This window comes from Biomphalaria glabrata, chromosome 2 (assembly GCF_947242115.1).
Source record: "Biomphalaria glabrata chromosome 2, xgBioGlab47.1, whole genome shotgun sequence".
Classification (NCBI taxonomy): domain Eukaryota; kingdom Metazoa; phylum Mollusca; class Gastropoda; family Planorbidae; genus Biomphalaria; species Biomphalaria glabrata.
In genome coordinates, this window is record NC_074712.1 from 57841802 (window position 1) to 57867815 (window position 26014).

General features: G+C 34.7%; 2 protein-coding genes across 3 annotated transcripts; one reads left to right on the plus strand and one right to left on the minus strand.

Annotated features, from left to right (window-relative positions):
- The first annotated feature begins 11627 nt into the window (after positions 1-11627).
- Positions 11628-22923, plus strand: LOC106052777 (uncharacterized). Of its 2 annotated transcripts, none has more exons than XM_056021643.1 (12): positions 11628-11739; positions 14288-14593; positions 14969-15092; positions 15797-15954; positions 16048-16107; positions 18038-18164; positions 20107-20216; positions 20333-20659; positions 20759-20883; positions 20975-21181; positions 21635-22071; positions 22521-22923. In XM_056021643.1, the coding sequence occupies exons 2-12, from the start codon at positions 14305-14307 to the stop codon at positions 22639-22641; spliced, it is 2085 nt and encodes a 694-aa protein (XP_055877618.1). In that variant the 5' UTR covers positions 11628-11739; positions 14288-14304; the 3' UTR covers positions 22642-22923. The 2 variants fall into 2 exon arrangements, with proteins under 2 accessions (XP_055877618.1, XP_055877619.1); XM_056021644.1 differs by having other exon boundaries at positions 11653-11739; positions 14207-14593.
- A 521-nt stretch (positions 22924-23444) lies between these two features.
- Positions 23445-25855, minus strand: LOC106052778 (uncharacterized). Its single transcript, XM_013208224.2, has 2 exons — positions 25240-25855; positions 23445-24469 (listed from the first exon to the last, which is right to left on the minus strand). Exons 1-2 carry the CDS (start codon positions 25676-25678, stop codon positions 24186-24188), a joined length of 723 nt encoding a protein of 240 aa, XP_013063678.1. The 5' UTR covers positions 25679-25855; the 3' UTR covers positions 23445-24185.
- Between the last annotated feature and the right edge of the window lie 159 nt (positions 25856-26014).

Below are 26014 nucleotides of genomic sequence, written 5' to 3' on the forward strand. Positions count from 1 at the left end.
TCACTTTGAACTTGTCTGTCTGAGAATTGAACTCTGACCAACTGAGTTAAATAGATGTCTACCTGGTCGAGTGGTATGAGCTCTGGATTGTCATCTCGATGGACCTGGGTTCGCACCCTTTCCGCCGCCACCACTCCCCGTCCTGACCTGAGTGCAGTTTGGGCTTGGATGTAATAATCTTCATTTCTGAAGGAACATGATAATAATAATTTAATTTACAGAGCGCTGTTAACAAACATGATGTGGGCTCAGGCCGCTGCGATAACATTACAACTATAATCACGACAGCTAAAACTAAAATAAAAAAAGGGCAATAAACCTTTTTACAAAACCCGAAAACTGGTCTGAAAATAGCTGGTTAGAGAGCTAGCGGATGATAACTTACTGACTTAATCCTGTGCACTCCCAGGGGAGCATAGGGCCGCAACCACACCTCTCCACCGAACTCGGTTCTGAGCAGCTTTCTTCATCTGCTCCCATGTCATTCCAGTACCCTCAGCTTCACTGATGACTGACCTCTTCCAGGTTTGCTTGGGTCTGCCCACTTTCCTCTTTCCTTGTGGGTTCCAGTCAAGTGCCTGCCTTGCAACATTGGTAGCTGGTTTTCGCAGGGTGTGTCCTATCCAGCTCCATTTTCGTTTTGTGATGTCTTGGGCTACGGGCTTTTGTCTAGTTCTCTCCCACAAATCGATAGTAGTTATCTTTTCTGGCCACCTAATTCCTAATATCCGGCGTAGGCATCTGTTAGCGGATGATAACCCCACTTTATAGAGTTTGGTCTTCCCAAAGATGTAAAGGAGACAATGTATAAATGGTTGCATGTCTCAAATCCTTTCGTAAATGTGGATTTCATGCATTGGCTAGTTGATGACAAACATGTTTGCCTGGTCGTTGTGGTATGCTCTAAGGACTATTATTCGAGCCATGCCTGTCGTATTGCGGGAGGTTTGAGCTACGATGTAATTATTTTTCAATATGAAGGTGCATCCGATACATACAGACAAACATTAGTTTAGAAATCAAGAGCAGGGCCGGGCTTAGGCAAACTAGGCAGCCGCCTACGGCCTCCGATTGGTGTGTGTGATGGGGTCGCATAGGACTAGCCTTTTTTAAAGAGAAAAAAACAGCATAACTTTGATCACATCTCAAACATAACAAAGCTCTATTGCTCTTTGTCTGCTGGACTAGCTCTGAGTTTTTTTCTATGACTCTGGGTTTATTAACGAAAGTTTAGATTGACTTGTTAAACTACCAATGCTAGAAGACGTTTTGTTTAAAAAGGTCGAGACGTTATTTCGAGCGTGGTGCATGAAAAGGAGATGCAGGCTCAAGCGAAACAAAGGAGAGTCACCATATCGGCTATGATTAGAAAGATTTAGGCTTATGGTCACCTTCATCCATCTTCAGGATGGCTGCCTGGTTGTGCGATATTCGCGCTGGACTGTCGTTCGATTGTCGTCCTCCTTCGTACAGCGGGAGGTTTGAACAAGGAAGTAGATTATCTTCAACTCTGAGGCTAACATCCGAAACATGTTAAACAAAACATCATCAATTAGCAATACAGTACTTGTCGAAATCATATTGATTGATTTCGATATAGATATAAATACGTTTTTAATAAAATGCGTGATTTTATTGTTCTTGTTTATTATAAATTTTCATTTGGGGGCCGCCAAAGTTACTTCGCCTAGGACCTAAGGCCGGTCCTGTCAATGGGGACAAGGCGAATATTATTTTTCTTAAAAAGGTACTTTTGTACAGCCAGTCCACTTCCGTCTCCTAACACATGCCTATAGCTCTTTGCTAGTAACAAACATATACACGGTAGAAATTATAAGTATCTAAGGCTAGTCTTCGAGTCCGAAGATCAGTGAGGAATGCAGTATTTCCCTTGGATGCGCAGTCCCAGCTGTGACCTACATATTTTGCCACATCCAGGGCAAGCATAACCATTGTCCGCAGATGGTTGATTTAGATTTTCTTTTCGCCGTCTGCGTTTGTCCTCGGCAGCAGATTTTCTTTAGGTCTCAAATGTGTATCCCGCGTCCTTCGTGAGTGACCTCCAGCTGTCTCGTTCTGAGGCCGCATGCAACCAAGTGCTCTCTTCTATGTCAGCCAAGGTAAGTTGACGCCTAAGCTGGTCTTTGAAGCGTTTCCGTGGGGCGCCTCTGTTACGTCGACCACCTTTTAGCTTACCAAAAAAAGACTGCCTTTGGCATACGTTCGTCTCCCATACGGGATACGTGCCCTACCCAGCGAAACTGTCGGACCAATAGAAGGATATCGCTGTTTGTAGTGCGGTCTTGCCACCGTATGTCCATTTTGGAGCGCAAGCATCTTTGGTGGAAGCGCTCAAGAAGTCTTAGATGTTTCCTGTATAGTTCCATGTCTCAGAGCCATACAAAAGGATTGAGAGAACCACCGCCTGGTAGACACTGATTTTTGTAGTCAGGCGGAGCGATCTGTTCCGCCAAACTCTCGCTTGAAGGCGTCCAAAAGCGCTACTGGCCCTGGCCAGACGGTTATCAACTTCCCTTGAAAGATATAAGTATAATTTACAAGTATAATTTAGACCTAAATACATGCTAAAATTCGAATAGGCCTACATTCCTACAAACATGCACACAAAAAAATACAACCTGGTATTTCTAACATTTCTAAGTTAAGACGTCTGAGCATCATGCCCCCATCAAAAAACCAACGGTCAAGGGAAGAATTTAAAAAAAAAACAACAACACTCCTCCAATTATCGGTCTAAGTCAAGAGGGATAAGCATGCTATAACCTGTTCTATGATGTCGCTAGTGCAGATGTTTTTTTTTCTCTTTTATCTTCACGTAACCAAGTATGAGATATAAAAACAAGACAAAAGAATTCATTTAAGTAATGAGATAATCAAAGAGCAAGTCTTACAATAGATTATTTATCACCAAGGGTCAAGTAAACTGGTGACTTTGGTTCAAAAGATCGATCAATCGGAGAGTGATACACTACAGAGTACAGATAAAATGGTATTTGATTTAAACTAGGTTATTAGAACTAAATACCAGGATTACATTTTTAAAAAAATAAGTCTAATTATCTCACGCTTTGAGTTTAAACACTACATTGACCCCGCTGTCTATCTAATCTATCTATCTATCTATCTATCTATCTATCTATCTATCTATCTATCTATCTATCTATCTATCTATCTATCTATCTATCTATCTATCTATCTATCTATCTGTCTTTCTGTCTTCGACAAACATAACAATATTCTAAGAATCTTAACAAATAAAATTTGATGTAAAAGGAAACTTTTGTTTCGATAAGTCCAACTAAAAACAAAACAACAAAACAACATCTTCTCATCTATTACAATGAAATGAAAGTAAACGTGCTACTAGAATTAACGGGCACAAAATAGGAGAGTGTGTGTGAGTAGGGAGGTGCATTATGAAGCGGGTCCTTCCAAATCAAGTCAAACGTTTTTGAGGGAAAAATACGATGCACAGGTAAAAAAAGACAGACAGGCAGACAGACGGACGGATAGATAGATAGATAGATAGATAGATAGATAGATAGATAGATAGATAGATAGATAGATAGATAGATAGATAGATAGATAGACATAAAGACAGACATAGATAGATAGATAGATAGATAGATAGATAGATAGATAGATAGATAGATAGATAGATAGATAGATAGATAGATAGATAGATAGATAGATAGATAGATAGATAGATAGATAGATAGATGGACGGACGGACGGACGGACAGACAGACAGACAGACTAGATAGATAGATAGATAGATAGATAGATAGATAGATAGATAGATAGATAGATAGATAGATGGATAGATTGATAGATAGATAGAAAGAAATCTTAAAAAGTGAGGGGGCATGAGGTGTGAGAACTAGATAAAATTTTAATCTTAACTTTTAAAAAATTTAGATGCGCAGGTCACCAAATGCGTCACCTACCTGCGTGGACTGGCCTGCGTTGAGGTTACCTGCGTGTAGTTACTGGGCCTTTGTTCATTTGAACTAGAGTACTTGCTGAACTTTCTAGATGTCTCCTTGATCTTGAGCCTTGCTTCTCTCCCTGTTTTTCAAATAATGAGTTTATCAAAAACTCAATGTCCGGGAACTAGATCTTTGTTTTATAGTTCAAGGTCAATCAATGTTAAACCAAAACGTCTTCTAGCATTGGTATTTGGTAGTCTAACAAGTAAATAAACCTAGAGTCGTGGTTAAACTTAGAGCTAGTCTAGCAGACATAGAGCAATAGAGTTTTGCGATGTTTGAGATTTGATCAAAGTTACGCTGTTTTTTCTCTAAAAAAAATGTTAGTCCTATGCGATACCGCCGCCGACACCCCCACCAATCAGAGGCCCTAGGCCAGCGGTTCTCAACCTTTTAAGCTCGGCGACCCCTTTTTACAATCCCCCCCCCCACTCTGCCGCGACCCCCACCCCTCACACACATACAGCAATAGAAGAACAGACTTTTTTGATGGTCTTTGGCGACCCCTGGCAAATCGTCAATCGACCCCCAAAGGGGTCGCGACCCACAGGTTGAGAACCCCTGCCCTAGGCGGCTGCCAAGTTTGCCTATGCCTAATGCCGGCCTTGCCCTTGATTTTTAAATTAATGTTTGTGTGTATGTATCGGATGCACACTCAGATTTAAATATAATTTTATCGTAGCCGAAATTTTTAAGAGTCTATTGAGACATTTTTTTGTTGAAAGACAATTACTGAAATCTTAACTGTCAGGCTTGGGCATGGCTTCAAAAACAAAAATCTCGTTTTTTTTCTCTCTCTCTATTTCTCTTTCTTCGAATCACTTTCTCTTTCTTTCTCCATTTCATTTCCTCTATTTCCATTGTACTGAATCGTTTTCTCAAGTCCTAGTTCTCTGTCTGTCTCTGTGTCTGTCCCTCTCTGCCATCGCTTTCCCCTTCTCCGCGGGTCTAAGTTAATCTTATCTTATAATGTTTTATAAGAACATACAAAAATACAAAGCTGATAAAAATGAAATGACGGAGCTTGGCGCCGGAAGGGGTGTGAATGACATTCGAAGGGTGGCCAAGTAGTGACGTCTCAATTAACTAGCTTTTTTTTTTTAAATTGTATCTCACTATTTAAATGCGTGGACTTTTAAGATTATTTTGCCGATATAAAACTTGAAAAATTTGTTTTATTTTATGGTCTCGTAAAAGCTTCTAAAAGTAGCAGAATACATTTCAATGTATTGTTTTTAACATCTTCTAAAAGTAGCAGAGCATAATTGTAAGGTATTGTTCAAGCAGCTTCTAGAAGTAGCAGAATACATTTCAATGTTTTGTTTTTAACAGCTTCTAAGAGTACCAGAATACATTCCAATGTAGCCTATTGTTCTGTTTATAATTTATAGCTTCTAAAAGTACTACACACACAAAAATTCCACAGTATTGTCTTTTACAGATTCTAAAGGTACTGAAATATATTAAATTGATTTTAGCAGCTTTTAAAAGTACCAGAATACATTCCAATTTATTGATTTTTACAGCTTCTAAAAGTACCGAGATATAATCACTTTATTAAATTGATTTTAGCAGTTTTTTAAAGTAACAGAATACATTATAATTTTTTTTTTCTAAAAATACTAATGGAATGAAATTTCTTTGTTTCTTTTCACTTCTAAAAGTACCTAAATATATTTGAATCTCTTGGCTTCCTACCGCCTCTAAAAGTACTAGAATACAGTAATATTTCTTGGTTTTTTGGTTTCTTATAGAATTCTTGGTTTCTTATAGAATTCTTGGTTTCTTATAGAATCAAGAATCAATAAAATTTTCGCTATTTAACTATTAGTAAAAAAAATTACTCTGTTGGTATCTCAAACAAGGGAAAGAAATAGTACTTGACTGAAGTGGTATAAGCTGAATTAGTCCCCTTTATATTAGGTTGCCATCTTAGGCCTAGTGAACACAAACATGAAATAGTAACAATAGATAAATATACAATCTTCGTTGTTCATAGACTCTTCACTAGCAGAGTGGTTACCGCGATGGCTTGAAAAGGCTTTTCCCCACAAGTTCGAATTCAGGTTGTTCTCCTTTTTTATTAAAAAAAAAAATACATTTAAAAAGCGATCACTTATATACCCCGTTCTTTCTCCCCCTTTGCAACCCAACTGGTCCAGACAGATCATAGTGTATTGAAAAATATAAACGCATAAAGTTGCGCTAATAAAAAAGAGTTGGTGAAAAAATGTTTCTAATCGCACAAATTTATTATTGTTAGTCTAGATCTATAACAAATTTAATTAGCCTACTTGGCTGATCCAAACTAATTGATACACATTATATAAGCTTTGTTTTTTTTTAAGCATTTTTTAAATATTTTGCTTGATTCATGCTGGTGACGGTGGTTCACTATAAAAAAGCAATAATAGTAACTAGATGTTTTACCTAAGCACTAGGACACTTAATTCCCCGTATCCATGGAGTTGATCCGACGCAAATAGCGGCATTAGTATCACAAGTGTTGATGTCAATATTTCTTAATGTTTGAATGGAAATATAGCAAACAAACACTTGACAATGTCGTGAAAAAAAAAACTACAACTTTTTTCTTGTTTCTATTCTGCGTACTAATTAAAAGTGCATCCAGGAGCGGACTTACTGTCATAAACTATCCGTTCCATAAACTCAAAAACATGTATTTATATTGTATGATACTAGTCGTGGGCACAGTTCTTATTCCATATATTAGGACAAATTCGTACAAGTGCTCCTTTTTCACTATTGCCATGACATAAAAGGTCTGAATAAACCAGAGTTTAAGTGTCAAATAAACATGCACGACTCGATCAACGCATTGACGAGTAGGAAGTAATGATTGTCTTTTTTGAAGGAACGTCAGTAATTTACAAGATATGATAAGATAAGATACTCCATAACATTGAACAAAATGTAACTGATTAATAGCACAGTGTCCAGCTATATAGCAAACTGAGTTCAGATTTGCACGCTCCTTGAAACTAAGGACTTTTACGGGTTAATTTGTTTTAATTATGTAAAAAGGTCAGAAGCTCACAAAAGCTCGGCTAGGTTTATTACATAATATAACGGAAAGTGTGTGATTGAGATCGCCAACCTATCACTCACTGGTGGACCCACTGACGCAAAGGTGACAGCTCATTGGGCATTGTTCCACTTGTCCAGTCCGCCCCTGAGTACATGTTTATCAAAGTTTTCAAGTGGTCATGTGAACATGCTCAAGTGATTTACGCTTCTGCTCATAGCAACTGAGAGGAGAGAAAACAGGCACTCACTGAAAGTAAGAGAGAGGGAGAGAGAGAGAGAAAGCAAGAGAGAGAGAGAAAGAGAGAGAGAGAGAAAGAGAGAGAGAGAAAGAGAGAGAGATAGACGGAGAACAAAGAGAATGAGTTGCCTGAATCAGCCAGGAAAACTAACGACTTAGCAGAGTTTAAGTCATTGATTAATATGCAAGACTAGATTGACACATAAAGTAACGTCTTATATAAGACTAGTAGACCCGCGGCGTAGCATAGGCCTACGCCGCTATTTTGCAGGGCCGGCCTTAGGCCACTGCAACCTATGCGACCGCAGTGGGCCCCGCACTTTCATAGGCCCCGCGCTAATTCTAGGTGTAAATTATTAATTAAATTAAACCATTTTATAACTTATAACAGATTTACCACGGCCTCCTGATTTACCAGGAGCTCCTAGAAATCTCCTGAAATGGCAAAATATACAAAAAAGTCCTGAAAATCTCCAGAAATTTTTAAAATCTTTTGAAAATTCATAAAAATCTCCTGAAATATAGATAAAATTTTCATTTTGGGGTGTCAATCAATATGGAAAACGCCAATCCTACGCGCGTTAAAAAAAAAACGGCATTATACAATAGGTATACCCGTAATTGTGGAATCCGATGAAAGAAGCTTCTCGCACCTCAATCTTATGAAGAATTGAGGTCAACAATTCTCGAAGATAGATTGAAACATTTGGTCATTCTTGCTATTGAGCGTGATCTATTTAGGAAACGGAATTTTTATGAAATACTGTATTATTTCGCTACACGCAAGGCTTGTAAAGTAAATCTGTACAAAGTATAGACTAAAAATATGTTGCGACTCGAAGTACGTGTCTTATGACACGAATATAAAAATTTGACCAATTATAAAATGTAATTATAGGTGTATATAGTGTAGTTACTCTTTTTAACCAGGCGGGATGGACGGTCCTGGGATACAAAACTGTTCATGCTCTAATTGCTTAACGTATGTATACAGGTCATATCTAAGCACTTGTCCTTGACATATGAAAAAAAATAATAAAAAATTCTGATGATAAAACACAATTTTTAAAGAAAAAAAAAAACAAAAAAACTCTCGGCTATCGCCACGGTTCAGAGACTTAGTCCGGATACCCGGCCGTGTCAAGTACTGGCCCAAAGTCTACCTGTGAAAATGTGACAAGCCCAGAAATATAAAAAGCTACATGGTAATTTACATTTCTGACCAATTACTCCTTTAGTAAAACCACTAAATTTAGAAAGCCTTCAGGACAGAAGGCTCAAAAGTAAAGTAGCAATCATACATAAAACACTGAACCATAATCTTCAAATACAAAAACAAAATTTAATAAAATACTCTGAAAGGCACAAAGATAAAGGCACATTCCTCGTCCCATATGCTAGGACAAATTTGTACAAATACTCCTTCTTCCCTAGTGCTATTAGAGCATGGAATGGGTTGCCTGAGCTAGCCAGGAAAACCAGTGACTTGGCAGAATTTAAGTCATTGGTTAGTATGCATGACTAAATGCATGACGCGTAGGACGTAATCATCTTCTTTTTTGAAGTAACGTCTGTATTATATAAGATAAGATAAGATATAGTAGGTCCCTACTACTTAAAGAAAGATAAAAAAAAAAGAGTAAAGTTCCCTTTTCAGACCTTGTGGTCTATAGGACAGATGATGTAAAGGTCATCTGTTTCTAAGGCCCACCGTTAACGAGGGTGTCATGTGGCCAGCACAACGACCAACCGCCTATACTTTCCCCCAACTGTCAGGTACCCATTAGAGCTGGGTGGACTTAACCCTAATGATCCCGAAATTAAAAATCCCAGTCTTCACCAGGATTTACCTTTCAGCCACCGCGCCTCCAGAGAAAAATTTTACTGAAAGTAAAAAAAAAAATTGACATGAGTTTTATTTCATACATATACTTGTCGTCGGCCCCTGCGGGTCAGATGAGGCACTCACACATTGTGTTATACGTAGACTCAAACAGCATTGGCCTCAATTTAACTGATGTCATTCTCCTATTTCTTAGACTTTCGAACCGTAGGAGCACCCTACATAATCTGACTACCGTCTTTCTCCATTCCTTGAATAGAATAGGTGGAAAACAAGCAATACATTTTTAAAGTTAACAAAAACAAAGCTCATCTAAGGGGAATAACCACAAAAAATAACTACCATATATCTCAATACTGCGGGAATAAGCTCCCTTTTCAAAGTTTTTACAAAAGACAACATTAATTAATTAGCACTAAATTATTTACTTATTATTTATTTTTTTAATTGATTCATGTAATGTCATCAACTTTGAATACATTAAGCAAAATTTCAACTTGATCCGAGATTGGGATATGGTAGAAAAACGTGTGCAAAACGTAATAAGGGAAATAACTCCACGTATACAGTCACATCTCTCAATAAGTGGTAAAACATGTATAACAAATAGACTAAAATCATCATTATTTGCTCATCCTAATTAAGTCTGTTGACTTTCGTCGTAGGGGTTCTTTCACAGTTCGTGTAACCAAATCCCTCCACTCTTTCAGGTCAACGGCTGTTCTTAGCAGAACTGAAAATATCAAGAGATGGTCCGACCAGTGGGAAAAAAAAATTAAGTAAAGATAGGTAAAATAAAAGATCTTAAGCTGCATCTCTAATGGCTATAATTTCCGAACGAATAAAGTATTTTAAAGCAATGTTAAGTTCCTCTTTCAGACCTTGCGATTTATGGGGCAGATGATGTAAAGGTAATCTGTTTCTGTGGCCTACTGTTAACGAGGGTGTCATGTGACCGGCACAACGACCAATAGCCGTTAATTTTCCCCAACTTATGTCAGGAACCCGTTAGAGCTGGGTGGACTCAGAGGCGCCTAAATGTAAAACAAATCCAGAGGAATTCTTCATAATTCTATTAATATTCCAATTTCAGACTTTAATTCAACAACATTTTAAATTAATGTTATTCATTTCTCTTTCATTTTTATAAAATTAGTTGAAAATAGTCGATAACAAAAGAATACAGTTTTTCGCTATTAAGAGACTAAATTGTCCCTATTATGAAACATCATAACCATTCTTTTACAACTTTTCCTTTCGCTCTGGATAATTTCATTCCTAAATCATGTAAAATTGGCACACGCATAGAAGAAAAATCCCCTAAAATATTCAAGTATATCATTCGACTGACACATTGTAACTATTCCTTCATCTTGATTAGAGCTTCTTTTATAGAAAAATGAAATCACATCATCATCTTAGATATTTCAATGGCCAATTATTTACTTTCCATTTCTACAAAATTTACATTAATTACATGTGAGATTTAAATAATACTTTATGCCTGAAGAATTTCGCTGCAACATTTTTTAAAATCAAAGCAGTGTTCATATACATACATGAAGCTGGTATACATCTGAAAGTATGGATTAGCGTTTTGTTTGTGATATTAAGCTCTTTTTACTTGGGTGTTACCCCCCTAACGCTGGCTCGGACATGTCACCCGCATGCCAGATGGTAGAATCCCGAAAGATATCTTATATGCTGAGCTTGTGGAAGGAGTCAGACCCAAGGGCCGCCCAAGACTAACATATAGAGATGTCTGCAAGCGAGACATGAGAGCCACAGGCATCAGCGAAAGTATGTGGGAAAACATAGCCAAAGACCGGAGTGCATGGAGACAGACTGTGCGTGCTGGGACAACACTTGCTGAGAACAAAAAGCTGCCCTGTCCGCTAGCCCTGAAATCAGAGGCATACACATGTACGAATTGTGGCAAAGTCTGCCGTTCTAGAATTGGCTTGATTAGCCACACCAGATTCTGCCCCGTCTCAAGATTAAGCCAAAACCAGTGACTCATTTTGGGCGCATCCATTGCCTTTCGAGACAAAAGGAGCCATATATATTCCCAAAGTGCAGCTCTTTTTACTTGGGTGTTACCCCCCCCCCCCTAACGGGTGTCACCCGGTGCGACCGCACCCTCCTAATGACGCCACTGAGTCCGACCCATTCTTTAATTCTGCTTTTCCTTTGTCGACTTTTCAGCTTTCGTCTCTTCGGGTAGTGAGGAGTTCCTCCGTTTTGTCAGCCGAGTGTTGACCTGTGAACATTGAAAGTACAAACTCATTTTTCTAATCCTGGTATATGATACCCAGCAGTTTTCTGTAGCATTTACCCTCAAAGGTACTAAAAGATAAAAGCAGTACATAATTTTCACTCATGTTTTACTTATGCAAAAATTATAAAGAAAAATAACTGAAAACAAAAATTGGACCAAATAAGGTAAGAGGGGAGCTAACTGGTAGAGACAGGATGTAATCCACTCCTAGAGGGCACTGTAATTCACTTTTTTTTCCATTACACTTCCGTTTTTGTGTCAAGATTAATTTGTGCCCCATGTTTGTGCTAGGAAAATATTCCGATAGTCACTGCTCATGATTGTAATTGTTCTTCTTCACTTTTTCTAGATCTAGAAACTCTTGATTTTTTCTAGATCTAAAATTAGAATTCTAGATGTAGTGAAATTATTTATTTAGACTTCTGTAATGATAGATTCACTCATCATAATACATAGTTAGATCTAGAGTCTAGTACGTAACAGTACTAACAGTGACGATACTCGATAGTCATAGTCATAGATCTAGTAAATATTAAAATAATCATGATACTGATACACTCTACGACTCTAGTCTAGTCACTAGTCATGATAATGATGATGATATTAAAAATTAATAATTAATTATTAAAATGATAATATTAATGTTATTAATGATTATCATAATAGTGTATTTATTTAAGTGTACTGATATTAGATAATTGATAAATTTAACACTAAAAAATTTATGTAAAAATCATACGAAGTAACAAATTAAATGTCAAAAATCAAAAATGTCTTTCAAATTCACTTAGCCTTAGCCTGACTTAGGGAACTCTAGAAATCTAGATCTAGTAGACTTAGACTTGTCTTTACTCTTTAGAATTAGACTTAATTAGAGTAATTAGACTTAATTAGACTTTATTAGACTCTAGTCTAAAACAAGAATGGGGTTGTTCCGGATTTCTTCCGAGTCACGTGATTGTTGTGTTTACATCGTGCGCTGTGCTTAGTATCAGTTAGTTTATAGTGAAATATAGTGGGAATCTGAAGCGTTTTAAGTCAATATTAATGACAATATTTAGTGGTTTTAACTTATTCATTAGCGCCTAACTATTATTTGTTAATAACAGTGAACAGGAGTATCTAGAGATCCATTTTTTTATAGATCTAGTTAATCTAGTTTCAACTAAAACCGATAGTTAAACCAACCCTAGAAAAACAAAAGTTAACACTTTCATCCACCCCCTCCCTCTCTGGTCTAATCTCCCCCTCCGATCCAAAAAAGCCATTTTTTAGTAAGCAAATGTCAACTAAAATTCAAATAGGCCTATATTGCCCTATATATTACTGGCTCTGTTTATGAGAAGGATTTAAGTTAGCTAATTTAATAAAAGAATAAAACATTACCTCAAATGCACATCATGACTCTTTGTATCTTTAACTTAAAGATACACATCATGCCAATCATGGGAACTAAAAATGTACATTTCCATCACAGAGAATATACATTATGAAGGCATCTTTAAGAATGTTTCTTATTTTAAAAAATGGAAAAGCAACCATTTGTAATGTTTTTAAATAAATCTTTGAAAAAAAATGGTTGTTTCAATGTTTGAGGTTTTGGGATGACTGTCAAGTTGTTAATTGATTAAAAGATAACTTTCATTACATTTTCTGTGGACATACCACAGCTGATAACATTTTTTCTGTGGCATATTGGCAAGATATTTATTATTTTTAAAATCAAATAACAATAATTGATTTGATAAATGCTTAGTCTTAGTTTTGTGTATGTTTTACTATGTATCACACAAACGGACGGGAAACACACACACATATCATACATTTCATCCTTTAAAAAACTCCTAAAATTTTGTCATGGAAAAGTGCTACTAAACCTGTGTATTATGCTCCTCCACTGCCATTGCTAAATTTATTTATCCATATATCTATCATTACGACAGGGGTATGGCAATTAGTCACTTCTTCTCTTTTACAAATGGTTGTTTACTTCATTCTTGACCAGAAAATTCCTGAAATGAAAAATGAGATGATTACCAGATAAGCATACTTACACGCATATACCCCACACAAATTACAAAATGAGTGAAAACAAAATCGTTCAACTCGCACCCTTATATACCCCGCATGTGCAAAGAGTGACTTCCTGAAAACTACCTGCATATAAAGTTGTTGCTCATCAGACGTCTGTCCTTAAATGCAATCGTGCTCATGACATAGAGTGCAACACTTGTGTGAAATACAAGCTTACTTCATATTTGTAGTATGTTGTTTCGACAAAAATGACTTAGTTATCTTGAGATGGTGGAGAAAGATTTGCTGCAGCAGCTGAGCTGGGCCCTATGGTTGGCCTGATTGTGCATAGGCCCTACGATTGGCCTGAATTGTTTTCTTGAGGTTTATATGTACATTTCACAACCACAGGTCGAACAATAGGAGGTATATAAAGACCCACCAGTATGTCCATAGGTTCCATTTAAAAGCTATGTTTATGAGTAAAATAAAAATAAATTTTGTAAACCTTGCACCTTTGAATAACCTGCTGGTAATCAGGGCAAAAATACAGTAATACAAATGTTTAAATAATATTGTTTGATATGGTTTACAAGGCATTCGATATCATAGTCTGGAAAAAAAAATGTTTAATGAGGTATGTACTTAGCCATACCTAATCCACCCCTCTTTAACATTAGATTTTAACTATACTATGCATAGTGAAGCATGTCAACATATCTAATTTTATAGACCAAATGATAAGGTTATAGATGTTTTCCTTTTTTTTTTTCTAGGTCTAGTTTTGGATATAAAAATAATTCACTTAACACTGATGTTACTAACAATTGGCTGACTAGTAAAAATAACTTTTGCAGAGAACTATTAATCAAGTATGAACACTGAAGAGGAAACTTCCATGCAAGCTGAGACAGTTGAAATAAAAAAGGAAAGTGTCGGTGGTAACGAAAACTTTGTAGTGTTGGACATGGCAGGGGACTCAGAGGATTCAGACAAAGATGATAAGACTGTTAAAGTAGACACCAGAGATAAAAGTCAGAGAAATAGTGGCTCAGACAATGGAGGAAAAGCTTCAAATGCTGATTCATCTAAAGCTGGTGCCTCAAACTCAAGGTTACGGAAAAAACCAAAGGCCCCAGTCGTCGATGTCAACAGCCTTAGAAGTAGGTTTTAATTAATTGAGAATAAATGGGGGGAAAAATTTTTATTTAATACATACTAATAATCTTAAAATGAATTCATAAAGTCAATGTACAGCATAATTCATTGATTTGCACATTTCTAAATTTAGTTATAATAAAATGTAATATTCTTCGGTTGACATGATGTTGAACTACTCTTCCTTAGTTTTACTTTTAAAGGTCAAAATGTATTTTTATTCTGGCATCAACCCCGCCTCCTTTTTATTGCAGAAATCTTTATTGAAACCTTACTAGAACACCTGATCAGTAGACAAAGTCTCAGTTCATACTTTTAATCCTTGTAAATATAGACTATTGGATTAGGATATATATGACTGTTTTTTTTTTTTTTTACAGAACGTAAATGGCAGTTAAAAGTGTATCCACTTCATGCAGAAGACTTGCAGTTGAACTATATGAGCATACTGTGTAAGTTGGCTTCAGAAAGTCTTCTGTACATTCCCAGTGAAGGAAGACACGGGTAAGTAATGGTTGAAACCTTTCTTAGAATGGAGTTAACAAAATAACTTTGTAAGAACACTGCAGAAAAAAAATATGCTATACCTGATTTTTCAATTAAATCAAATCATTATTATTTCAGTCTGCGTTTGCTCTTAGCAGAAAGTTCAAGTAGTAACTGTAATTTAACAGTAAAAAATAGTTTAAAAATTTGTATGTTGCAATTGTGAAACATATTTCAGATGATAATTAATTTAAAAAAAAATTCTTTTATATAATTCAAATTTTACTATTTTTTAGTTACTCTGGTGGGGTTGGGGGGGGGGGGTATTAAGTGCTGTTCCTATTTGTTACAGGGGGGGGGGGGACCCGTTATTTTTATTGTTGTGTAATATCCGGACATTTCCAAATCTTGTTTAGGGATTAGTGCTAGTAGAGCCTTTAAATATTTAAAGTTTGATCGAAATGCCTTTAAATATTTAAAGTTTGATCGAAATGTCTCAATTGGAAGATCACTGGTAGTAGCAAAAAAAAGTTTTTGTGGTTGATATCTTGATAGACAATATTAGACCTGTAATAAATATAAAAAAAATAACCAAATGATTTTTTAGTTGTAAATGATCATAAAAAAAATCAAAATTGTAATGGAAAGATGCTACTTTGTAATTGATCTGGAACAAATGATTGTGTATTTATGCAGCCTTGGTCTTTGTTTCTGGTCCACAGTAAAGCAGAGCTTTATGTTGCCACTCAGAAGGAAACTGCTGCCATCATTGGCAAGCTTCTTAGAATGGGATTTCACCACAACCTGTTGAGTATCGAGGTGGTTAGAAAAGACACAGGTGGCAAGGAAGATGGAGATGATTCGAAGAAGGAGTGTAAAGGTTAGTTCTTGTCATTGTTGATTTGTTTGTTCCTCATTCAGCAATGTAGCTAGGTGAGAAGTACAATTATTTTTCTTTCTTTTTTAACTTTAGCATTTCTAATGTTTGACAAGTTCCTCTCTAAAAAGATTTTTGATGCCAAAGGTGAAAAGGGTAAGTCCATTTCATTCATCATTTTGTTTTATTTTTACTTTTTTTTTTCTGAACAGTAATCTTGTGAAGTAAATTTTTGGCAGATACCAAGCTCTTACCTTCCTGTTGTATCAGTCATCCTTGGAGTTTGTTGATATCATTTATGTCTACATTCTTCAGTGCATACACAATGTGAGCAGCTGTAGAGTAAAATGCACACCCACACACAGTATCTCACTTGGTCATCTTATCATATTGGAGTTTCAGAGCAGCAGCAGCAACCATCTATACCCTTCTCTATCAACAACTTCAGGCATTTAAGGCTCACCTGTTTTGGGCTGAGGCAACATCTTGAATAGCCACCATTTCCACGTCAGACTCACCACCATTCTTACATTGTCTTCAAGGTTGTTGAGACCATTGGAGTAGACAGAATTTATTCCAAGTTCTATAACTTGTAAATTGTTCTATAGTATCCAATTCTTTAAACAAAGAATTGCAGCTACACTTTTGACTTCAAGTAACCACAAAGCATTCATATGACCAGTTTATGAATTGCTCAAATGTATATATTTAAAAAAAGACCACAGATATATTTTATAAACAAACCCTAGATGCTTCTAGAATATCAGATCTGAAATGTATAAAAAAATTGTATTATTAACTTATTATGAATCAAATAGAAATAAGTATTTCATAATTAACATATTTTTTTTACATTAAATTTTTTGTTAATAACAAAAATTTCACATTATGAAAACAATTTGCCCCCTTTGTAAATTAACAAAGCTAAAATAAAGTAGAATTTATAGTCATTCTGTTAAAAAAACAAAATGAATAAACCTTAGGCTGAGCCCCAATACTATCAATGTCTTATGTTTAGAACGATCCATTACAAAGTCAATAATGAAGTTATACTAAATTATTTCAAAGACTAAAAGCAAAGATGTTAATTTGAATATGTAGAGTTAAAAAATTCCACTTAAAAAGTTATTTTCTTTATGTTTATATCCAAACCTTGCAACAAAACCTGTTAATCTTAAGATTTTCAAAATTTGAAAGATAATAATAATTAAGTCTAAACTTGAACCTAGATTTCTTGGGAAAGTTCAGAAAGTGTGATAGTTCATACTAATAATATTTAAAATGCTTTTTTTTTACTAGTTGTACTCCAGGTCTTGCACAGCCCCATTCTAATATGGAGATGGAGATAAATGATGTAGCTGTGACACTTCTCGCTTTCGTACTTCTCGTATGAAGCTGTCACAGCCGTTTTGCATTCAAGCGAACATCATGTCACCTTCCTGGCTGCTCACTTGGTATCACCTCTGAGCAAACAGTATTGCTGCTGGTGTACTTGGCCTCCCACGGACAGTAAGGTTCCCTTATGTCTGGGTCACTGCAGTAACCTATGTTATTGTTCTAACAAAGCCATGCTCTTTTTATCTCCTAAATCAGCAACTCTCTTAGCTGCAGATCGTCCGCCTATTCCAGCAACTCACAAGACAAATGGTCAGCAATGTTTTATTTGTTTGGTATATGTTTGGCATAACAAGATTGTAATTTTAAATAAAGAAGTAAAAAATTAAATTATTTCACTTTTTAAAAAAGCAATCTAAAAAAGAAATAGTAAAATGATTTTGTACACTTATAATGCAGCTAGTTTAATTATGTTTTAAGGGAAAATTTTTTTGCTCTACTAAATTACAAGCATAAGTAGACCTTTTAAGATGAAAAAAACTGAAGAAAAAAATATTGGAATAAATGCTGAAAAACAAAAACATTGCTGACTCATTTGATTGGACAAGTTCACAAGCAACGGTTGCGACATTTGTGGCCATGACTCCATCTGATCAGCTTTTGCCATCTGGTCAACTAGAAACGACATTCGTGTTAAACAGTCTGTAACCAATGAGCAACTTTGTCTCACATGGCCACAATCTTCTTTCAGGAACCCTGATTGAGAAAACTGTCACATTAAACAAGCTGCCCCGGGCGGCCACCAAAGATTTCATCGGTGCAATTTTCCCCTTTGCCACTGAAATTGAAATAATTGAGAGCGACAATCCAGATGAACGGTGAGTAGGTCAGGCACTGAGTGTTGCATTGCAAAATTTAAAAAACAAAACATTTGACTGCAAAGTCTTATACAGACTACTATTTGGCTGTTTACCACCTCAAATACGTAAGTGAATTTGGCTCATTCGTTTATAATCTTGACATTAACAATAATGTTTTCATAGACAACACATTCATAAAAGGGACAGCTGGTAAATGATAACCATATATATCAGTTTAAAGACTTTTTAAGAGGATAATTTTCTTGCCAAGACAAGTTATGTATATAAGCCACTGGATACTCTCATATCTTCACCTTGCTCAAGTATGGCCAGCAGCTACTACAGTGTATAGCTTCAATATAAAGTGAACTGAACACTACAATTTCTATTCATGGACTCAAGTGTTCAGAGAAAAAAAAGTGCTTCTCTATGTGAAATGTACCTGAATTAAGTTTTGACAGTTGGTAGCTCAAGCCAACTCTCTTGAACTAGATATACAGATTTTTTTTAGCTAGACTACTGAGTTCTCACCTTCTACAGATGATAGCTTGCATCTCAAGTTTTCTTCAACTGCATTGAGATAGAATAATCTGCTTCAGAGGATCCAGTCATATACATAAATTATCTCCTAAAGAGGATGGCTTAACATCTCCAGCTTTCTTCCATCATCTACTCATAACTGTCTACAGAACAAAATTTTACTCACAATTAGATCACCTGGGGAGCACCTGCTTCAGTTATTATCTACAGATGACAAGTCACAAGAAATTCTTCTACACTCTGATTAACTGGAATGTCCTATTTTTTTTTTTTTAGTTATTTGTGAATAACTCAGAGCTCAAAATTTTCATTACATATAGATCATATGAGACATAAGATGCACATGCTTCAAATATCCTCTACCGAAAGCAGCCCAACAACATCTACAGTCACAAACAAAATGCTTCAGATTACAGTATGAAGTACATAATATCATCTACAGAAAGCAGCCCACTCAGATTAACTGAAAAGTCCTTTTAAAAAAAAAAAGTTATTTGTAGATCATATGAGACAAATAAGATGCATATGCTTCAAATATCATCTACAGAAAGCAGCCCAACTACATCTACAGTGACATACAAAATGCTTCAGATACAGTATTAAGTACAAGTCTACAAATAGCAGCTTACTGATAAAAATGCCTTAAACTACATTAACAGTGACATGCTTCAGATACTGGGGTACAGTGTTTATATAGAAAGTTGTCATTCATCTTGCACTTGAGAACAAGCTGTCCTTTGGTCAAGCTAAGCAGTTATAAAAAAGACTTCTTTTTCTACTCATCAGAAGTAAAAATACTGAATCAATATTGAGGCCTATTATTTTCAAGTTGAAATTCAATCTGAATTTATGATGTGCTTTTTATGTTTGACTTTGAATTAACATTTGCTATACAACTATTATGCAACATTGATTTATTTACAGCTTCAACAAATAGACAATAAAAATGTTAGTTTGATAAATGGAGATGAATATGCCAATTGATATACATTTCCTCAAACTTTTGTCATTTATATGCTATTGATACAAATTATTGCTCAACTAACTATGAAAGATGTTTTTATTTCAGAGAAATATACTTTTGCTAACATATGTTTCCTACATATAAAACTGTTTTAAATCCAAAATTAGCATTTCTTTTAGTATTATATTTGTGATCTGTTCAAAAAATAATTTTTCAATTTCAATTAAAAAAAAAACTTTTCACTTATTTGGTACTGGTATAGGTTGAAGTATTTCACTTCACAAAAGCTAAATTTTAAATACTGGGTAACTGTTAGTATGATAATTAAATAATGTTTAAAATTAAACTTGAATGCTTTGATCATTCCATAAATAAAACAACAGCTATTTCTTTTTATTATTATTTGTTAAATAGTTATTTTAATTGGCTTTCTCTATCATGGTCATGTCTCTATAGCAAGGCAACAGTCAAATGTAAAACTCCAGTAACATCTTTATTGGTGTACAAGTCCTTCAAACGTCTAGAGATAAATGATGTCCATGTTAAACTGTCTGTGGATGAGTTAGGTAATGGCTTTTATTATTCCCTTATCAGAATGACATTATTTGATCATTTCTTATTGATATCTTTTGTCACATATCAATAAATATGTTAAAAAAACACTTGTTTTCTCTCTTAACAGTTAAAGCAATTACTCTGCCACCTATGTTCTTCATTCCCACACCTAACAAGAAAGATACTGGACCACCAGATTCTATTGAAAGCCTAAACCAAAGTTCACTGCCCAGAAGGCCCATAATGTCATCTCTCAACAGACGTGTTCAACAGATCAAAAAGAGGGCAATGATGACCAGAAAGAAACCAACCAGAGGTCAGCTGATGAGAGGACAGAGAATGAACCAGGGAATGGATGATGGAGGGGATGGTCCTAGAGGACAAGGTGGACGACATTCCTTATCCAGACGTGGAGAAGGACGATTTGGTACAGATCCTAAAAATCATGGGCCTGGTATGCATTTATCATTGAAAATATTTTAAAAAAAATTTCTTTGCTTTTAAGAAATAACAAAATGTAATCACAAACGCTGTTTATATTTTGTTGGTTCAGGCAGCAGAGATTATCCAGGTGGACCTGGCCGTCGCAGAATGAATGAGCGTCAGAATGATAGACGAAATAGAGATAGAGATTCTCGTGACAGGGGTTCTAGGAGAAATGATAGAGAAGAAAGCCAGGTTGGTTTAAGATATATATTGAACTATTTAAGTCAGCAACATTGCTAAGCTATGATGATGTTGTAAATATTTTGTTAAAATGTTTGTGTAGGTCACCAAAGAAATGTTGCAGCTTCAAAACCAGTTGAATCAAGCCATAAAGAATCAAATAGCCATGCTAAGCACAGCTCAGACAAGTGGAGGGCACAATTTCTCTCTTCCTGGTTCCTCACACAGAACGTCACTGCTTGGCCATGCACCAAGACATTTTGGTGCAACTCCTGAAATAGGATTGGGCAGCTCTAGGGCTATTGATCCTGTGAGTCCTTTTAATGACTTCTTTTTACATATATATATATATGTCTGCGTGGGCTACACATTTTTTAAAACATATTTACATTGTGAATAATATACAACCTAATCTTTGAATAGGATTAACTTATTACAGATCCCATTTTGTTATTCTTCTCTGTCAATTCAACATCTTGTTTGATGTATAGTTTAAATGTATATCCATACAATATTGACAAAATCTTTCACTTATACTTAGCCCTGTTTCAAACATGATTTGTGATTTCTAAAGCTGTTATTTTGTTTTGAGATATAAACATACTAGAATACAGCAGAAACTCTTTGTGTTTTTCCTCTGCACAAGTTAAACAATGCAACTATAAAAGGGACATTTAAAAAAAAAATTGAGAATATAATTTAATTTATTTTTTTAACTAATGTATATTACAAGACTAAAAGATGTTTATATTTTGTTTCTTAGCATTCAAGTGAATTTGGTGGAAGTTCTTGGTCAGGAGACAGAAGTAGCAGAATAGACAACAGAGCTGGGGACAGAACAGATGATAGAGTTGAAAGGTTAGGAAGAGCTGGAGGAGATCGCATTGATCGACCCAACAGACCTGATAGGGTCGTAGATAGAAGTAAAAGAGTAGACTTGAACAGACAAATGGACAGTCGGCCTGATAGACTTGACAGGGGCAGCCGTGACAGAGCAGAGCGGTCTGACCGGAACAGCTCTGGTGCTGATTTGTCTCGTCAAGCACAGCGCTCTCAAAGAAATGTGTCAGCATTCAGTAGTGTGGGAACCAGTGGAGAAAGTGGTCGCACAAAAGACAGATCATCCATTAATTCAGCTTCTGAAGCTGCCAGAGGAGGCAGTCGAGGTCAGAGAGGACCTGAATATCCCGGTACTAGCAGGTCAGTAGTTAATAATTTTTTTTTTTTATGTCATTTTTGGACAGTAAGTGACAGACTAGTTACCAACTTTACTTGTCAGGTGTTTACTTAGCAGTCTACTTGTACCAATTTTTTTTATTTCATGTATGTATGCGTTAATCACAAATTTATTATGAATTAATAGAAAACCTTTTACCAGGTACATGTAGTTACTGCTTTTTTTTTTATTTCTAATTAATCACTGACTTTTTTTTTTTTTTTAATTTGAATAACAAAAAAATTTGTTTTGAAAATTGTTTAGCTAAATGAAATAGGTTCAGATTTTTAAATTATAGCCTTGAGTGAAATATTTAAATATTAGTTTGTAAACAGAAAAAAAAAGGCAATAATACATAAAGAACCTTAGACAAAATCCCTCCAACAATGTACAATGTATGTTAGGACTAAATTGTCTTGTTCTTTTATTTCAGAGTGAGTCAAAGAAATGATGGATCCTACAGTTCTGCTTCTCATTCTCAGAGTGTTCCTAATCGTTACAGTGATTTTTCTGCTCCAGTTGAAGGGGATGGCAATTATTATAGACGGTATTAAAAACACTGCATAATGGATTTTTAATTGTGTCATTATTCAAATTTGTACTTTTTTTTTTATTTAATAAAGTGAACTTTGACCGATTTTGGATGTAAATTGTATGTATACTTAAGATTGTTTATGTGTGTGTTAATGTGTAAAAGTGAGAATGATGTTTGGCTTGTATAGCTTATAAGTTTGCAAATTATTTTTTTTCACAAGTTTTATTGTTTACTTTTAAATTTTAGATATTGTAAATGATGTTAGTAACTTTATTTCTCCATTAAAAGTTTTTTTTAATCATTAAGAAATATTTCTGTGATTAAATGCATCACTATCTTGTATCTAGAAATGTGGTTTTAATTAAGTTACTAATTAACTAAAGATGAACATTTAAGAAATTAAACTATTCAAAGATAAACACAACCTTTCAAATGAGTTTCCCCTCATTCAGTTTGTCTACCTATGATTAATCAATGGAGATATAATCACAATTTATTAACATTGAGTAGCATCTCAAAATGAAGTAATGCAATATTTTACAAAATACACTTGCAGTCTCCTAAGATGTAAGTAGAACCTAATAATAAGGATGACATTTAAGATGATTCAAACTATTTCTTGTTATGGTGTGCTGAGAAGACTTTGGGTAACACATTTCTGGAACTTTTTAACATGGAGGGGTAGACTGTCAAATGCCTGTTACTTAAAATTTTAAGAAATTTTTTTTTTAGCTACCTATCACTGGTCAAGGGTAGTACTATTAGTACATAGTACATTTATTATTATTCAGTCACATTTCAAGTTAATTTCTTTAAAAAAAAAAAAAAAAATAGGTAACCATAAGAAGGCAAAAGAAGTATATTTCATGTTTTGAGACTTACAATTTTAACTTTTATTGGTTGTTATAAAATAAGAATAGGAAATATTAGAATGATTATGGTATAATTAATTTATACCAAAGTAATGTGCATGGAAGAAACACGAATATAAATAGGATAAATCAATTAATATATATATATATACTTCTGATGTAACATTTAATACTCTATTTTGATGCAACATAAAAAAAATGAACAAGTAAAAATTCTTAACTCTATAAAATAGCATTTTTATTTGTGTATTTGTGGCTGTTTGACAAATTCATTCTGAACCAGTGCTTTTTCATTACCAGTACTTTACTTAGAGCCAAACTTTTACAATGCCATTTTAGTACAAATTAATTCCTTTCAGCAATAATTTGTTTAAAATAATTGTAAGGATAATTGTATTTTGTACTGGTATTCATTTGCAGCACTATAGAGGCTTAGTTTATTAATACATATAAATAAGAATTTAGAAGAAAAATAGTTATAAAATGTTTTTATAAATATATTATTGACAAAAAAAGAAAAGAAATTTGTACTAACAAAAAAAAAAAGTAACATTTGGGCTAGGGTATATTACATATAAAATTTTTTCAGCATTAAAGCTTAATATATTAACTTAAAAATTTCTATTGTAACATTTTCATTAGCTATAAATCTTGATATAAAACTCAATAGTTAAATCTAGTGGATTTAGCATTAGGAAAAATCTTGCTTTTTAAGGGGAGGGCGAGATTGTCTTAAACTTATTTGGTTTTCTTCTTCTTGTGTCAGTGGCTTGTAGAACTCATCCCACAGTCTTTGAAATTCAGCTTTAAATAAAGATGTCACTGCGATGTCATCAGTGATTATGACATTTTCTTGATTTCCTGTGATAGCTTGGTATGTCCAATTGAAGGAACCATTAATCAATATTTTTTCATCCACTATAACAAATTTGTGGTGCATGAGAAATGAACTGTCATTCACTCTCACAGGTATGCCTAATTAAGATGCAAGAAGAAAAAAAAAAGTTATAAATACATATCAATCATATTACTGCAGAAGGGTTCATACAACTTCAAAGTAAAATTAAATTCCAGACTTTCAAAAACATTTTCCAGACTCAAAAAAGATCATCATAATGATACCAATTCATAAAAAGACAAATAATATATATATGACATAAAATCTTTTTGTGACTTAGGAAGCCAAATAGATTTGGGAGTTTAATCAATATAAATATAACATTTTATATGGTACTCTAATTTAAATTGTTTGTCAAATCATGAGGCTTTTGACTTGTATGTAATGGGCATCTGATAATTATTGGGAAAGAAAAAGTAAGTGGCTAATGGCCACAATATATATATATAATATATATTGGTAGGAAAGAAAAAATGTGTGTAGAACATTCACCATTCAATCACTACAAACAAAAAAGAATGAATGGTAGCTTCTGAGTGGTAGTCCAGAACAAAGCATAGACTAGACAGTTACTAGACTCAATCTAGAATAATAGATTTACTCATATTGAGCACCTATAATTGAAATGTTAGTCTTAACTCAGGTCAAAACTAAGTCTATATACAGTTATCACACAAACAAGGGCTGCCTGGTTGTGAGGTAAGTAATGGTCCCAAGTTTGAACCCAGCCTGCAACATTTTACATTACCTGTGGGCACAGTCACACTGCAAAAGGCTTAGTTAGGACATAATCATAATATATAATAATCCTCATCTGAAACTTATTTAAAAAAATGCAACCACAAACCTTCTTTTCTTAGATTCCAGATCTTTGAGCCAGAGGAAGACAACTGGTCTTTATCGGTAATAATTCTCATTTTTACTCCATTTTTATACAGATCGGAGAGGATATCTGCCAAACCTTTGCATGTAATTACATATACACAAATATCCATGGACGTTTGACAGGCTGTCATATGCTTATATAACTCACTTAACGAGGTCTTTTCATGAGAATATTGACAGTTATCTCTTAAGCACCCACTGCTTGAAAGAAAAAAGGAATTACATGCAATTTTTTTATCAGGAAAAAATAGAACTTGCAGAGAACTCTTGCTTAACCTTTCACTTTCGTTCTTCCGAATCCCATGTTTGGTCGTTTTCTGGCGTCTACGATATAATTTGTACAATATTTCACTAGCCACAAAGAAAACAAAAGTAACTAGGAATCCTTTAAATGTTGACATTGATATGTGTGCATTCACAAACTGGAATCTAGATCTAATTCTAAATATAGATAGCTAAGTCGCCTCCTCTCTAGATCTAGGTAAGCTCAGAAATTCAGACCCATACTCCAAACCAAGGAATGAAGGAACTAATAAATTCTCTAAGATCTAACCCAGTGGATCTAACACAAACAAGACTAGAGTAACATACCTTTGTTTCCAAGCTAGCTATTTTTTTAATTTAATTTTTAAATTTTACTAGCTAACGTAAGCGCATTCCAAAATTTAATTTAAATTTATTTTTTTTATTTTACATGCTAACGTGAGCGCATTCCAAAATTTAAAGTTATCCAATGA